The following is a 12,075-nucleotide window of genomic DNA, read 5'->3' on the forward strand; positions in this document are numbered from 1 at the left end:
AAGCCAGATAATTTCATTCTCCACCATGTCTGCGCCGACTTCCTCTCGAAGGGTTGCTCCTCCTCCAACCGATGGGAAAACCCGTAGTCAAAAACGCCAGGAGAAGCGAAAGCAGCGCCTCCTGGAAATGCAAAGTCTGCTGTACACCAAGCACTTCTCCAACTGCCGACTGCCTGTGTCGGTGGCCTCGAATTCCGAGGAGCATCTGCTCCAGCTGAAGCGATTTGGCTCTCTAACGGAGCCGCCCAGCAGCCGAAGGAGTCCGCTCTTTGTGATCCCCTCCAGCGATTCGCCGTGGGCACGGCTCCGCCTGGTTGCCTGTCCATGCCAGGGATGCCGCTGCTCGCTGGAGCCCAGCGCATTGTTGGGTCACTATTTAAGCGATCATCTGCCCGGAATGGGGGTCCCATTCTTCGAACTCGAGATGGGCAAGAAGGTATCCCTAACCTGCCACATCAGCGGTTTGGAAAGTGAGGTCAACACGTTGCTCGGCGTCTATGGTTACCGGCGCACCGGGCTCAATCCCCTGAAATGCCATCGGAACACTCATTTGCCGGCGCAGTATCGTCACCTTTCCAAGCACAGTGCCCTCATGGTCTTCGCCTGCCGCACCACACACTCGGTGCTGTGGGAAAGGAGGAGAATCAAGCAGGAGGTCCTGGCCATTTGGGTGACAACACCTTTGCAGGGAGTGGCCATCAGCCTGCGCCTGCTGGTTCAGCCGGCCAAATCCGTGCGTTACTACTCCAAGCAGATCAAGGCTCGACCCATCCTGCCGTGGACGGCGAACCAGAAGTGCAGCGAGTTCATAAAAACGGACAGCAATGTCATAATCATCAGCTTCGATGATCTTAGACCACTGATGGATCTGGATGTTTGGCAACAGATGCTAACCGTCGAACTGAAGGTGGTCAGCGAGACGAGAATTTAACTGGCAATAAAAACACAGTTTAATTGGAGAGTTTGCAAATATTTTTGGCCATGTATTTTAGTCTAGGATTAAACACTGAAACATAAAACTTGAACTTGCACTAAGTATATGCATTAATAAATAAGGACAAAGTATCAGAGATTACATTTGATAAAAGCAGCTATTTCCTGGCATCCGGATATCCTACTTGCGTTACATTGTTGTATATATATATACACAATACATGTCACAGTTTATCTTTGCTATTCGCCTTACATATATTTCGTACAATTTTGTAAAGTTCTCATATCAATAATCATGACTCGGGGCTTGTTTTTTCAACACTTACAGCATACAAATTAGAATTTACAAATTTTGAGCTTACATACATAAAATTTAGATTTTAAATATGCTATATTAAGGTATTACAAATATATATATGTATATAACTTTATATCATTAAGGCTTGTTAAGAGCCGCCTGTGCGACCCGCAGCTATTCAAAAATTGTACTAGAAAACGAGCGAGCTGTACGCTGGGTCCGGGCCTCTTTTTTTTACAAACTTAATGGCTGCACGGCATCTCTGGGCAGCGTCGCATCGCCTTTAACGCAACATAACAAAAGCGCCATTACAGATGGGACGTCAGAACTAAACAAAAAACAAACTAAAAGAATGCAACTAAAAATATATAAAACATCCGTCTAGTGAGAGAAGTCGGAGTCGGGGGGTTCCGGCTAGCCGGCCTTTTGGGTCTGCTTCTGGCGTTGCAGAGCCTCGAAGGCCTCGATTTCCTTCTTTTCTTTGGCCTGGTTGCGACGCTCGTACTCCAGTCGGTGCGAGATGATGCGCTCCACGATCCGCTCGGTGGTCATCTCATTGCCCGAGTCGATCAGCTCGAAGATGGCTCGCGTTTTGGGTACAGCATAGGGATCGATCTTGCCGTTCTCCAGCGCAATGGGTGTACGTCCGTGGCAGACGACATCGATTTTGAAGTGCTCCAGCAGCTCCTCGGTTACGCAGTAGGGAGCTCCAATCACCACCTCGTTGACAAACTGGGGAAGAAGATAAAGTGTTAGAAGAAAAACCATTTAAAAAGGTATTTTTTTAACCCACCTTGCAGGCCAAAACGCTGAGCACGCGCTCGTGCAGATTCATAATGGGGTAGTTGCTGCCCTTGTAGGAGTTGACCACGGGATCTGTGTGCAGGCCGACAATCAGGTAGTCGCCCAGTTTGCTCGCCTTCTCCAGGAAGTCCAGGTGGCCCACATGGAACAGATCGAAGGCGCCAGCCACATAGACCTGAAAATCACATAGTCAGTATAAAACTAAAAACTCCGCCAAAAGTGTTCAACTTACAATCTTATCGCCAGGATTCGGAGACTTTCCATCGCTGAACTGTATGATCTTTTGGGTTGTCGGCAAGAACTGACTGCAGCCGGTCCATGGGCTCTTGGCTGCCGAATCTTGACCCATGTTCGAAGAACCTGGATGGGATTTTATTTGTCGTTTTAAAATCGTCACTGTTTTATTTGGTGTTCGTATTTTGTATTGTAAAGCAACGTAGACAAATGAGCAGGTGTGTTTTAAAATAGCGAAAATTTACGTTTAGGATTTGATTTCGATTTGGATTCGGATTTGGATTGATTGCAGGTTTTGGTCGTTGGGTTTGGCATTTTGGATTCATTTCGCGGGCGCGCACACGCACAAGACATTTGGCATATTGAGGTTTTTAGCATATTTTTCATAGGTTCATATACATTATATTATATTTTGGTTAGTGGTAAACAGTGCGTACATAGAAATAAAAAGAAGAGAAATAGTAAAGTTGTAGAGAGCAACAAAAACCAAGGAGTTATTGGCGTTCAACTATGGCAATTGAAAGGGTTAAACGCTCGGAAAGGAATCGAGTAAGGTAAAAGCATAAACAAAGCGTGCGTTGCCCAGGTAAAAACTAAATAAATATCAGTATACATACTTAGAACCAAGGACCGTAAATAATCATTATTTGAGATTTTTATTTTAAAAGGCCTACTGAGATTTGTACAAGTTTTAGTCTAAAATTTAACTGGTTTTTATGCACTTTATAGACATGAACAAATAACAGTTAACTTGCTTTCCAGATTTGTTGACATGCATATACTTTGTGGACAATAGTAAAAAGAACGTTATTTTTGACGTTTAAAACAAAAAATCACAGTAGTCTTTTTAAAATAAAAATCTCAAATAATGATTATTTACGGTCCCTGCTTAGAACTGATAGATTGACATTTTGTTTAATGGACAGCATGCAGGAGCAAAGTACGAGATCAACAGAAAGAGATGAGGGACAGGGAAAGTGCAACAAAAATTGAATCTTATAAATAAAGTTAGTATTTGTTAAATAATAGTTACTAATAAATGAAAACCATGAACATCGCTGTGATTTAGGAACATTAAAATGAAACTCGAAGGTGCCAAAAAGCAAAGTTGAAGCTACCTTCTTTCTCGATATCATATTCGGCGGATCCTTGACGGAAGTGGTTGCGTGTGAGGAGCAACATGCGACCCACAAGGTCGGTGGTCGAAACTCCGGCAGTACGTTTGACTTCCCTGCGGATTGCATAAGAAAAATATATATTAGTTATTTGAATACAAAGAGTGATTTAAGGGACAGCTGGCAGATTTCATTAATTTAATAATACATTTTTATAATCTTTTTTAAATAAACTGTCACTCACTTATAGCGATTGGCTGACTTGACCAAATGATATGTGTCCACTCCTTCGGCTGTCATTGTAATATCATCTGCAACGAATAAGAGATTTAAATAATCTACTTTATTATTGAAAATACTTCTACTTACCACCATGTACGCAGAAATCACAGTTGTTCTGATCGAGCACCTCCAGTGTGGTGACATAGGGAGCACCGAGCACCACCTCGTCCACCCATTTAATGCCCTTGACCATCTTGACGCGCTCCTCTTCGGTAAAGACAGGCGGTCCCTTGTGCTTGGTGATCTCCTCGTCTGTGTGAATGCCCACAATTACCTTATCGCCAAGAGCTTTGGCTTGTCGCAGGGAGTTGGCATGACCGAAGTGAACCATATCATAGCTGTTGGAGGAAAAAAAAAGGGAAATAATTACTAATAGATACAAGAACAAGCTGGAAAATTACTAGAGTTCTCAGAGATACCAAAAAAGATACAAAGGTTTTTGAACGAAGTGTGCCAAAAACACAACTTCATTTGTTGCCATTATCGTGACATGACTTGGGGCGTTTGCCACCGGAAACGTTATAGCCATTCGAGGAAGTTCAACAATTTCTGTGATAAGTGAGCATGCAGCGACCTTGACGACGACCAGCAGATGAAAACGATCTTGCTTCTGCGAATGTGACTCAAAAAATTGTATATATTTTCCCAAATTTAATGTGTGACTTGGCAAGATAAGCCGAGTTTTTTAATTATCGCTTGGAATGTACAAAGTAAAAACTCATAAATTCTTAAAACCAAAAAGAAATTTATGAAGGTAAACATTTCTTTACGCTCAGCTGGAATCCAGCTAGTTAAGGTAATGAGTGGAACCTCCTATGACCCAGACCACAAAGCCATAAACTTGTTCAAGCAGCCGCATTTACATAATTTACATAAACCGCTGTCGAAGCGCGTCAATGATGTCTGGTGGAGTGCTTTTAATGACCAGTAGCTAACTGACTGGCGATCCCCAGGCGGTTTTTGTGCTCCACTTTTGCGGAGCGTTGGTAAAGATTGAGCTTTGGACCCGATCATCAGAGTAGGTACGCCAAAATCCAAAAGCAAAAAGCAATGTTGAGAGATGGAGCAACCTGGGCGGCAGATATCAATGTTTTGCAATTCTAATTGCAAATATGAACGGCGCTACGTCAGCTTTTCAGTGGCCACATAGTCGTCGCAAATAGCGCCACTTGGGTTGTTTACATTCTCTGCCGATTCTAAGCTATATATGCATGGTTATAGGCACACGTGCCCTGGCCTGGTTTTTGTTTTTGGCTTGGGAAAGCGATAATAGCATCTGGGGGACGTGAGGCGGCGCTCAAATTGCATTTTAACACCAATTATGAACGTATTTACGGCCAATCGGAATTTTAGCACTCAAAATAATCGCATTTATGGTCATGGTCAGAGCAATTTCTCATTTCTCAGATATTGTATGGAAATAATACAATAAATCATAGGGATTTCTTCTGTCGGAAGTTAAGATCGATGGCTTTACAAATCATTAATTATATTTTCTAGTTATAAGTATATATCTTATGAGTAAATCTCATCAACATATTAATTTTTAATAATTTTTTTAGCATTACTGTTCAGAAATTCGTAAAATTAAAATTATCTTTTATGATTCATCCAAGTAGGCTTCAAACAATTATATTATAACATATGATGCAAAACGTAAGCACTTTACCAAATTGTATATGATAAGAAATAAAAACGTCATCATTATCAGGTCCGTCTGTTTCTTTTGTTATCGGTTGCGTGGAGAGCGAAATTGGAAATAGGTGGGCGGAAACTATTATAAGTCTAACACCCATTTGAGATAAGTAATTTCCAAGGAAAAGGTTTGATTAAGTGAAACAATGTTTGAATTATAGGTGTTGCCCCCTCGGAAAATATCGAAGATCTCGGAACCTCCTATAGGAGGTATACGAAATCAACAAAGTATTCCTCTAAAAATAAAAATAAACCATCGATTATGCAAGCGAGTCCCTTGATTTGTCAGATAGTAACAAACCGGAGACCAGAAAGCAGCTAGTAAAAACGTGGGCCATTCATTAATCGAAGCAAAACCTTTGCTCCCGGAGATTTTTGCAGCAGAATTAAATCTGTGCCGAACATACTATACAGTTGTACATATATAGCATTGTACTCTATATGTAGAACAGACCCAGGGGCCGCTTAATCAATTGAGTAGCAAAAAGCAGCCACACAAGCGACAGCAAAACGCCGACGCCCGTTTGCTGATTAAAAAATATCACGCGATTCTCCGTAGAATTTGTTCTCTGCCAACGGACCCCAGGCTAGTCTTGACTTCGAGACTTCCGTAGACCCTATGTATATACTCTTACAATATATTACGAGAGCCCCATTCATTTGTTTTTCAACTTGCTGCCTGTCCAGGTTCATTGACTTTGGCGGAGGAAAGGAGAAGACAAGCGGAGCACTTGTGCTTGCGTCAATGATCAATCTCTGCTGATTAGAATATTTGGGTCCAAGTCATACATGTGCGTTCCATCTGCTGGGTTATTGGGCAGATTCCACACAAATGTTGTTTATACTTTTTGTTTTTGCCGAGGAGCAGCTGATGTGGAATTTCAGTGGCGTTAATCTGGTTTGAGTACGATGGGTACGACGGTTTGTCGGTCAATCTTATCAGCCCCCAGCTGGAGGTCTTCCACACTGGCCGGGTTGTGACCCATTGACAATGAGGCTAAGGGGGAAAAGATTGCCAAAAAAATACCCGGAAATGCCTATTATTTTACTCCTAATTAATTACGCATATGAAACCCTAAATTAGGTGACAAGTGGCATTTAAAAATGAAATAAAAGGAACATTAAAAATTGGGTTTGATTAGTTCGATGATTTTTATATAATCTAATATAATAAATGCCTATTATTTTACTCCTAATTAATTGTTCTACGCATATGAAACCTTAAATTAGGTGACAAGTGGCATTTAAAAATGAAATAAAAGGAACATTAAACATTGGGTTTGATTAGTTCGATGATTTTTATATAATAATGGCTTTAACTTTTTAATATGCACAAAATATATTCAATAAGTTTTAATTAAATTACTTTATAATAACTTTTGTTGTTTCTGAAATTTTCTTGTAATAATTTCATCATTATACCTCCATATACCTCCTATCATATACCTCCTAAATTCTAAAGATCTCAAAATTTGTTAATTTTTAAAGACATCCGGATGAAGAGACAACTGGACATAGTAATCGTGATCAACAATACAAAAATTCTCTCGAAGATTGCAATTTTTTCAAGTGACTTTTATGGAGTGTTTTAGCGGTTGTAATTGAAATAATCTCCTCACAAAAAGCCGGCCCATTGCAATAATTCGGGGCAGGGGAAGCCCAGCAAAATGCCAATTAAATTAAGCACATAAAAAAAAAGAGTGCCAGACGATGACGACAGTATTGTGGGTCAATGGCGAGGCATTGGCAATGATGGTGGTGCAAAATGGTATGGGGTATGGGATTGGGTGTGGGGCATCCGCGAGGCATGCGCAGGCCTGAATCACGTGATGTTTCGGGACGACCGGCGGGCAGCCACAGTCAACAAAGGCCACGTAAACGCAGCCCTCAAAAATGGAAGCCCCTTAAAAAAAATCAAAATGAAGGAAAGCGGTTCCCACATACAGCGGGTTAGCTAGAACATATATCGCACTCGTGTATATATACAGAGAATCGTACGATGATTATATTTTTGTTTGTTGGGCGTGTGCCATTGTTTATTCGGTGAGTAGGAATACAAAGAAAAGAAAGAGAGAGAGCGAGGGTGAACATAAACAATAGATGTATTTTTATTTATACCTCTAAAACGTTTGGCGGAAGCCACAATTGAGGAAATTTCAGTCGTCTGATAGAGCAGACAAACTTGTTATGGTAGGCCATCCATCCATATCGACGTCTAATGCGTCATTCCCGATAAAGATAAACCGGTTGTCACCGATGCATTGCACGAAATCAAATGATTATAGGGGAGCGCAATGCTTATAGAACAATTTGATGGTCTGGTCCCCGAAAACGCTAAAGTGCGTCAATGGCGGTTCCCAAATATATACATTATATATGCACCAAAAACTTCCTATACTAAATAATAGGATTAATTAATTGGGAAAGGATGGATTTAATTTCCATAGTATTCCCAACCTCACATGAAACGATCTGTACTACTATTTGAAGTATCCATATCGTAGGAATGAACAATAATTTAGTTCTGTTTATTTCAGAAACTTGCAGTTTTCTCTAGAACAAAATAATACATTAAGTGGGGTATTGCCTGATAAATGTAAATATTTAAAAATATTTTCTTTGTCATTTCAGGCATAATTTATTAATATATTTTCGCCACATTTTTCCCAAAATAAAGTGCAACATGTTCGGTGAACCGTGGAGAGTGTGGATACCTCTATATTTCGGTACAGGGAGACCTTGAACCTGAAATCGACATTTCAGAGGAACGGCAATGAGCGCCTATTAGAGCGGGAACTGAGACGATCATAGCAGTATAGCAGCTCCACGGTTCCACACACTCACGCTAATCAATTGGGAAACCCTGAACACTTCTTAGCACGCCTCGAAATGGGGTTTAGTTTATCGGCAGCGCTGATTACCGAGTATTTGGAAGGGTAATGGTATGAAATCGATGGGACGGACCGACGTGGAATTGTTCTGCTTTGACTCACGGTACCGTTACCGCTGAGTAACGTAACGAGTGACGTGACGCAATGGAAGCCCGAAGAACCGTTAGATAAAATCCCGGTTCTTTAAGTGTTCCCCAATCAGGTGACTCACCATCCATCGCACCAAACGCGAACATCCACATCCTTCGCCTTGGAATGGCCATTGCAGGCGCTGGTATCGCCATTTGCCCGCTTGTCCTCCATCGCTGACTTATTGAATTTTCCAATCTTTAATTTAGAACCCGGTTCTCAGCACCAACAGACGCACATCAAACGAGCGAGGCACGATTTTATTTTTGTTTTGTTTGAGAATTTTTCAAGGCGGAAACTCGACAACGACGTTCACGCTTCGAGAGCTGTGTGTTATTTGTTCTGAGCTACGACGACGACGCCCGCTATATAGTTACTCCCATTCCCCGAGCTACTCAGTTTTCGGATTCGAATCGGAACCGACTCAGATTCTCAGACTGGCCTTATCAGCGCGCGGGCGCATGGGAACTTCTTCGGGGTGTAAGTAGTGCGGTGTACTTGGGTTTGGGTTGGCTTTTTTATTCGATTCGATTCTATCATTTCTTTTTTTCTCGCAAATCCAAACACCGTGAGAGAGCAGAGTGACCGTGGAGGGGTTTGGCCAAAAAGCCATGGGCAGTATCGGCGATGAATACCAACTATCGCGGTTTAGGCACGCAGACACAGCTGATTGAATAACCCGCCGAGAATAAAATACTTTATTAAGGCCTATTTCGTCCAAAACAAAACATTATTTTGAAATAATTTATTTCATATATTTGCTGAGCTATCAAGCATTTCCGTTATCAAACTAATGAAATCCTTTCACGAAAATCTCTAGAATGTACTCGCAAACGGAAAAAAACATTAAAAATGCCTAGCGAGGGCTGTATTCATAGTTTATATAACAGCATACGTTTGATCTCGCTTGTAAAATAAAAGTTACAAATTTCAGTTTTAGCAAGTGTGACCGTAAAATAAAACACGGATATTACCATATTAATCAACACTACTTTTTTGGGCCACTTTTTGTTAAGTTTAATACTAGGCCTTAGGCATTTTTCTACCATGCGGATTTTGTGGTACTTTTGGGATTTTTCGATAGACAACGGCGACTGCCGAAATGTTCGAAATCGACAGTCGAAGCCTTCGACTCGAAGCAGCAAGTTAAAATTTCTGGAAGTTTTCTGCTTCTGAAAGAATTGGAAGTCTTGGCATTCAAAGTTTTTTGGTTTAATGCTATTCAAAAACGCCGAACGGAAACTGGAAGATAAATCTAACATAACAAGAAAGGAAGCTATACCCTTGCAGATAAAGTAAATACCTATAGTTGAATGCTCACTCGGTGCAGTTCCAGGGATTCCAGATTCAGCGTCCCTATTTAAATTTCTTTCCAAAACTCAAAGCAGCAAGTAAAAATTTCTGGAAGTTTTCTGCTGCTGAACGTTTTTTCTAGGCTAGTCGAAAACGTCGAAGATTAATTGAAAAAAAAAATAAAATTGGTTTAATATTTTAATAACTGATCTGCGCTTAAGCCTTCTCTCCATCGAGCTCCAACAGCCTCCAGCGTGTCGCTCCTCGCATACCGAGCCTGGAACATGGCATCGGGCGACACGGGAAAAAAGCGCGACAAGCACTGTTCCAAGTTCTCGATTTTACGGCCGATTACTTGCGCCATAATGTCCGGCGTTTTGGTATTTAGTAATTTGAATCTATGTATTATATTTATGTAGTCGCCTTTGACCATGGGCGTTGTGTAAAGGTCGTAAAGGACACTTTCCGTGTAGAATACATTTTGCTTGAATTGCAAGTGATTGAAGTCCCACAATCTGGGTATGTGGGAGTCCTCTATTTGCCGTATATTTACTGGATTGTTGTCCGATACAACGGCCAGCAACAGGTGGAAGATTTTATGCTTTTTAATCCATTTTATTATTTCCAGCAAAACCGGATTGATTCGGTTGGCGACATGCAGTGCCACATCTATCCACACTATTTGAAAGTGGGACCCGTCGAACGTTTGTAGGGCGAAAGTGGACGCCTTATAATTTTTCTTGGAATCTGGAAACTAATATTACATGAAAATTCGATTCCTTATTCAACTTCTTGTTACAAAAAAACACAAATTTAAAAAAATCGTGCGATTTTAAAGACAAAAAATAAAGAATATATAGTTCCTGTTTGTCTATCGAACCAGTACCACATAATAAAGGTATATTTAAATACAAAAAAAGGCTTTCCTAACATAATTGCATGTATAAGGTGAGCCTCCTGGTCGCTTATTTCGGCCTGCGAAGCCCTTCAAGCCCTTGACCACCTTCTCCACAGACTCTGCGTTCCCTAGCAGTGAGGCCGACTTGATTTCTAAGAGGGTTTCTCCCTCCGAGCACCTAAAATTCAAGGATTCCATGTTCGCGTGCGTACCAAGATTAGTACCGCAATTCCCAAGTACTATTCGCGAAATGGCGGTTTTGCATAGAGTTGTCCTATTTTGCACGTTCGGTTGTTGATGTACACGTGCGTGTGTGACCTGTTTAGTAGCCTCAGTCGTAATTATTAAAATTAAAAAGGGTAATACATTTGCCATTAAATTTCAAAGTAAACAGGACTTAAGCATGTCGAATGAGTGTTTTAGCTTGTTGCCGAGTATCACGACCATTATGCCGGTGTAAGCCTTTTGAATGGCCTTTACGTCTGCATAACGCTTTTCTTTCATCGGCAAATGCATTTTTACGAAAAGGTAGAAGTCTCACGGTGCCATATCAGGTGAATACGGGAATGGCTGATGGTTAAAATGTGATTTTTGGACAAATAGTTGGACACAAGCGTCGTTCAATAAGACGGCGCATTATCGTGCAACAAACGCCAACTTCCATCTTCGCGATATTCGAACCGAACACGTCGAATACAGCGCACCAAACGCTTCAAAACTCCAAGGTAGAATACCGCATTAACGTTTTGCCGGGTGGAACAAATTCTTTGTGGACAATACCCTTGGACGGCCTTGAGACGCCGCTTGACCTATTTTTCCACATTAGAGGGAGAAAACCTATTATCCCTTTCACTCCCTTTAGACCATGGGGTGTTTACCCACGCACACTTTGACCCTTAAATCTCGCGACCTCCACAAGAGCCGGGGGAGTGTCGCCAATATGTTGCCAATGCATAGGCACATGCTTCGGGAACATTTTTTTCCGCAACATTTGCATCTGTGTGCATACAAGGCGCCATTACAATTTTTTGAATTTACAAAACCTATTATCCAAATTTCCAAGGTTTTTACTAACAATTTACCATAAAATTATCTAAAAAAGGCCAGATCGGCAGCGTCCTATCTGCCAACTCACGTAGTCTGTAGAACAGCAATTTGCACAAACATGTCGAAGAGCGCCCGTGCAAATTACTTACACAATTATATACAAAATTGTGCCGGCCTGTTTTAGAACTGATTTAGCTACATACAAAAACCTTCGCTCTTATTAGGGTATCAATTACTATACGGCCTCACTGCTAGGGAACGCAGAGTCTGTGGAGAAGGTGGTTAAGGGCTTCGCAGGCCGAAATAATCTGCCACAAGGCTCGCCGCACAGTGTTGTCGAAGGAATGAAGAAGCCGGTTGGTCGAAACCTCTTCCAATCTTCCGATGCGGAGCCAACGACACTGGGCTTCATGAGGTTGCCCGAGACTCCGGTCTCACCAGCAGGGAACGGCCAGG

At 41.5% G+C, this 12,075-nt stretch overlaps 2 protein-coding genes and 1 long non-coding RNA gene across 6 annotated transcripts; 2 read left to right on the forward strand and 1 right to left on the reverse strand.

The window, feature by feature from the left end:
* The first annotated feature begins 10 nt into the window (after positions 1–10).
* Positions 11–1,400, forward strand: LOC108058345 (uncharacterized). The gene has a single exon (XM_017143037.3). It carries the CDS (start codon positions 26–28, stop codon positions 929–931), a length of 906 nt encoding a protein of 301 aa, XP_016998526.3. The 5' UTR covers positions 11–25; the 3' UTR covers positions 932–1,400.
* Pect (phosphoethanolamine cytidylyltransferase) lies at positions 1,158–8,720 on the reverse strand. 4 transcript variants are annotated; one of them, XM_070212513.1, is made up of 7 exons: positions 8,464–8,720; positions 3,754–4,004; positions 3,629–3,695; positions 3,388–3,500; positions 2,268–2,365; positions 2,025–2,210; positions 1,158–1,963 (listed from the first exon to the last, which is right to left on the reverse strand). In XM_070212513.1, the coding sequence occupies exons 1-7, from the start codon at positions 8,553–8,555 to the stop codon at positions 1,646–1,648; spliced, it is 1,125 nt and encodes a 374-aa protein (XP_070068614.1). In that variant the 5' UTR covers positions 8,556–8,720; the 3' UTR covers positions 1,158–1,645. The 4 variants fall into 4 exon arrangements, with proteins under 4 accessions (XP_070068614.1, XP_016998525.1, XP_016998524.1 ...); XM_017143036.3 differs by having other exon boundaries at positions 2,268–2,374; XM_017143035.3 differs by having other exon boundaries at positions 2,268–2,395.
* A 4-nt stretch (positions 8,721–8,724) lies between these two features.
* On the forward strand, positions 8,725–9,092 carry LOC138912288 (uncharacterized). The gene is made up of 2 exons (XR_011417812.1): positions 8,725–8,861; positions 8,962–9,092. It is a non-coding gene; the product is annotated as an uncharacterized lncRNA (long non-coding RNA).
* Positions 9,093–12,075: the final 2,983 nt, after the last annotated feature.

The sequence above is a fragment of the Drosophila takahashii genome, chromosome 2L (genome assembly GCF_030179915.1).
Source record: "Drosophila takahashii strain IR98-3 E-12201 chromosome 2L, DtakHiC1v2, whole genome shotgun sequence".
Classification (NCBI taxonomy): Eukaryota; Metazoa; Arthropoda; class Insecta; order Diptera; family Drosophilidae; genus Drosophila; species Drosophila takahashii.

Excerpts from the sequence above, each read along its gene's own strand:
- LOC108058345 (XM_017143037.3), top strand. The coding sequence starts at position 26 with ATGTCTGCGCCGACTTCCTCTCGAAGGGTTGCTCCTCCTCCAACCGAT.
- Pect (XM_017143034.3), bottom strand. The coding sequence starts at position 8,555 with ATGGAGGACAAGCGGGCAAATGGCGATACCAGCGCCTGCAATGGCCAT. Across the intron at positions 3,696-3,753 it reads TGATTTCTGCGTACATGGTG|ATGATATTACAATGACAGCC; the intron begins GTAAGTAGAAGT and ends TATTCGTTGCAG. Across the intron at positions 2,211-2,267 it reads CGAATCCTGGCGATAAGATT|GTCTATGTGGCTGGCGCCTT; the intron begins GTAAGTTGAACA and ends TGTGATTTTCAG.